Source organism: Sciurus carolinensis, unplaced genomic scaffold, assembly GCF_902686445.1.
Source record: "Sciurus carolinensis unplaced genomic scaffold, mSciCar1.2, whole genome shotgun sequence".
Lineage (NCBI taxonomy): Eukaryota > Metazoa > Chordata > Mammalia > Rodentia > Sciuridae > Sciurus > Sciurus carolinensis.
The window spans coordinates 9,606-13,209 of record NW_025920503.1 but is presented as its reverse complement, the minus strand read 5'-3'; the positions used below and the strand labels follow the sequence as shown (position 1 = coordinate 13,209).

The window sequence follows — 3,604 nt, the reverse complement described above, 5'->3', positions numbered from 1 at the left end:
TCCACGTGAAGACCATCTTTCTTGGGGGAGACTGAGAATAAAATTTAAACTTTTCAAAACCACTATTTAAATCATTGGGACCAACTAGCTGTAATGATTTAAAGTACACCAAATTATACTGTGGCATATTTAGAAACATCTCACTAACTTTTTTGTTTCAGAAAGAATGTTTTCCATAACTACAGTAAAATAATTGAAAATACTTTAATTGTGAGAAAAATATATATGACATAAACCTTGTTACCATTTTTTCAGCATGCCATCAATTGACATTAAATCTATCCCACTATTGTGGAACATTTAATGCCATTCATTATACGTACTTTTTCCTGAACAGAAATTCTGCATGTGCCAAATGAAAGTTCCCCAGTACCCACTGACATTGGTCTCTGGAAGGCCATTCTATTTTTCTGTTCTATCAATTTTTGTACTCCAACTTGCACCTTCTTTAAATACACTTATAGAATATCTGATTTTTGTGACTGACTCACTTCACTGAGAAGAATACCTTGAGAACTCGCCTATGTTCCATCATGTGCCAGAATTTTCTTCCATTTTAAGAGTTAATAATATTCCATTGTCTGTTGAAGCTATGTATTGTTTATATATTCTTAAGGTAGTAGGTGTTGAGATATGTCTACCTTTGAATATCTAAAACATGTTTTTGTGAGCAATGGTGTGGAAATGACTTTTGACAGCCTGAATGTAGTGGGTGTGTTTGTGTGATGGTGTGTGTGTGTGTCTCTATGCTGGATCCTATGATATTTTATGGTGGAAAATGTTATACATCTAGTTTGTAAAAATACAGATAGCTGAGACAATGCAATTATTACATTGAACAATAGTTTAGAATAATACAGGTCATGACAAGTGACATCCACCTCTCAGGGCCCCTAGAGGACCCAATGAGAAAAATGAATCCCTGGTAACATCTCTGAGAGACATGTGGTTTAATTTTGTTTTTGCACACATATCCAGGTAGTTGGGTTTAACAGAAGAAGGGTGACTTTGCATTGTATTTCAACCAAAGAGCGTATAGACATAGCAAAGATAAATAATTTCAAATCAAACACATTTTCTCATTTAACAGAACTTATCCATCAATGGCTAATATGCATTGTCCTTCTCCACATATATCTCAAAATATTAATTATACGTTTTTCAGTAACAAGGAACACCAAAGGACTGAATGAGGCATAGCTATGGATCACAAGAATCTGGATACAGTAAAATATTGAATCATGATTCACTGTAATTCTTGAATAAGTGATAATGATGTCCAAAATGGACATGACCACAAAGCAACTCAAGAGCAGCAGGATTGTCTGTGTGGCCCTCAGTTCTGGGGATGATATTGGAGACAGACTGGTTCTGTGAAGATGCTGGGACAGCCTCCTATGCCTGCACAAGAGAGCCACCATGTATCCATTTGAGATGGTCATTATTCCTATAAAGGTAACTTCCCTGAATGTGAACAGGATGACAAAGATGTCCCGGAGGAAGAAGCTCATGGGCAAAAGAGAGAAGGATTCTGTGATATATAGGAAGTTGTCTGAGGTCAAATTGTGAGTAGTAATAATGGAGATTAAGAGGTGGCTACGAAAATATGAACTGACACACAGGAAAAGAAGGAAAATCAGTTTCCGATGTGAGGATTTATCTTTGAACTTGGCCAAACAGGAGCTTCTGGGGCTGAGGGAGATGACCTGGAGGACACTAAGCAGACAGGTAGTACAGGTGGAGAAGTCTCTCATTAACCTGTACAGGTAGATAAGCAATTTACATGTCAGGTCATCCCATCTTCCACCCTGTGGTGTAAAAATATCTGCAGCTATGATGCCATTGATTACCAGCATTACCAGGTGGATTAGGGCCAGGAGACCAATGGGCAGGTCAGTGGGCTTCGTCTTCTGCCCAGTAATACACAAGGGGATGTGAAAGAGAAGAAGAACGATGTTGGCCAAGATCCCAATTCCAATTCCAATATACACAGTGTTTCTTATGTGAGTATTACTGTATGACTTGTTGGTTTTGCTCATCTTATGGGGAAAGAATAATAAGGTGACCACCTTAGGAAAAAAAACAAGAAACTGTATTTTTTGCAATTATGACTTCTTTCATTAATTCAATGAACACCACTTGCATCCATAAAATAAAGATGATGCATCCAGATGTATCTTTATTTCACATGAAAACACAGTTCTGGTGTATCGCGTCCCCCTGCCCGCAGAGAAACACGAAACCAGATTGGGGCAAGTTCTTTATTTTCTGCAGTCTGCTTCTTCTGGCTGGCCGGCAGCGGCGGGCCGCTCTTGCAAGCGCCTTACATTACATACAACAACCAATCAGCTTATAGATCATGAGGGAAAAGCATGGACAGTAATGGAGCACAATAGTGTGGATATAGCAATCATGCAGTGTCCACGAGGACCCATGACCAATCACATTAACTTCCTCAAATAACGCCACTTGTTGGCAGAGAGTATTAGTCTGCTGGAGGTACCTGGTTTTGTTCTCAGCACTTCCTTGGCACCTTGCCAGGCGCCATCTTGGCCACGCTGAAGGGCTGGGGGCCTGCAGTACCCCGACAGCTCCCCCTTTTTTATTTATTAAAAGAATGCTGGCTTGGGATCGTGCCTGTCTTAGGCGGAGTGGTCAACCATCGTCCTTACCCATCATCGGATAACTGCAGAGCATGCTACAGCTCCTGTCTTAGGTCGGTACGCGGTTACCTCCTTCCTTACCCGTCATTGACTACCGATCCAGCATGCTCAGCCAGACTTGAGGAGAGCTGCCAGCCTCTAAGGCCATCATGGCTTGATGGAAAATGATGCGATCTCTGGCATGAACTTGGCATATACGCATGATAAAGCGTGTGAGGAAGATAATTGTAATAATCATTAACACACACAATGCTCCCATTCCTGCCCATTGCTTTACAAAACTGAAGGAAGAAGATAACCAATTTTGCATTTCAGATATAGGGGCTACATTAACTCTAGTAGAATTAAGGCTAACAATTTGTGATCTAAGAATGGCAGTAAGATTATCAAATTTATAAGACCAATTGGCACGTAGCTGAGTAGATATGATTTTAGACAAATTTGCTGCATAACTAAGATTATGATAAGCTACAGGTGTAATGCACAGTCCCGGCAGATGATAAATACACCCCACGCTTAACAGTTCTTGTAAAAGGTCCATTTGTTCTTGAAGTAAGTCCACACGCTGGTTCACCAAAAGTAGTCCTGCTTTTAGGTGTTGATCCACTGTTTGTTGAGTAGACAGAGCAGTAGCTGTCTGCTGGACCACTTCATTAAGCTTAGTTGCTGACTGTACTGATGTCGTCAAGGCTACAGCTGCTGCGGCGACTGCTGCTGCTGATGCAACTATGGTGGTAATGACTGCTACGGTGATTCCAAAGTCCCTCTTATTTCTGGAAAGCAATACTGGCAATTCATCATCTGTAACAGAGACTGGGACTGGTAGGAAGGTAGGAACACACATTAAGTCTGCCAGCAGGAACCTAGAAGCATTTTAACATTGAGAGATAGCACAAATCTGAAGTACAATTGAGAGAAGCAGTTGTTTTGTTACATAGTTG

At 40.5% G+C, this 3,604-nt stretch overlaps 1 protein-coding gene across 1 annotated transcript; it reads right to left on the bottom strand.

Annotated features, from left to right (window-relative positions):
- Positions 1-1,100: 1,100 nt before the first annotated feature.
- On the bottom strand, positions 1,101-2,039 carry LOC124975791 (vomeronasal type-1 receptor 94-like). The gene has a single exon (XM_047538330.1). It carries the CDS (start codon positions 2,037-2,039, stop codon positions 1,101-1,103), a length of 939 nt encoding a protein of 312 aa, XP_047394286.1.
- Positions 2,040-3,604: the final 1,565 nt, after the last annotated feature.

Coding starts and splice junctions, on each gene's coding strand:
- LOC124975791 (XM_047538330.1), bottom strand. CDS start 2,039: ATGAGCAAAACCAACAAGTCATACAGTAATACTCACATAAGAAACACT.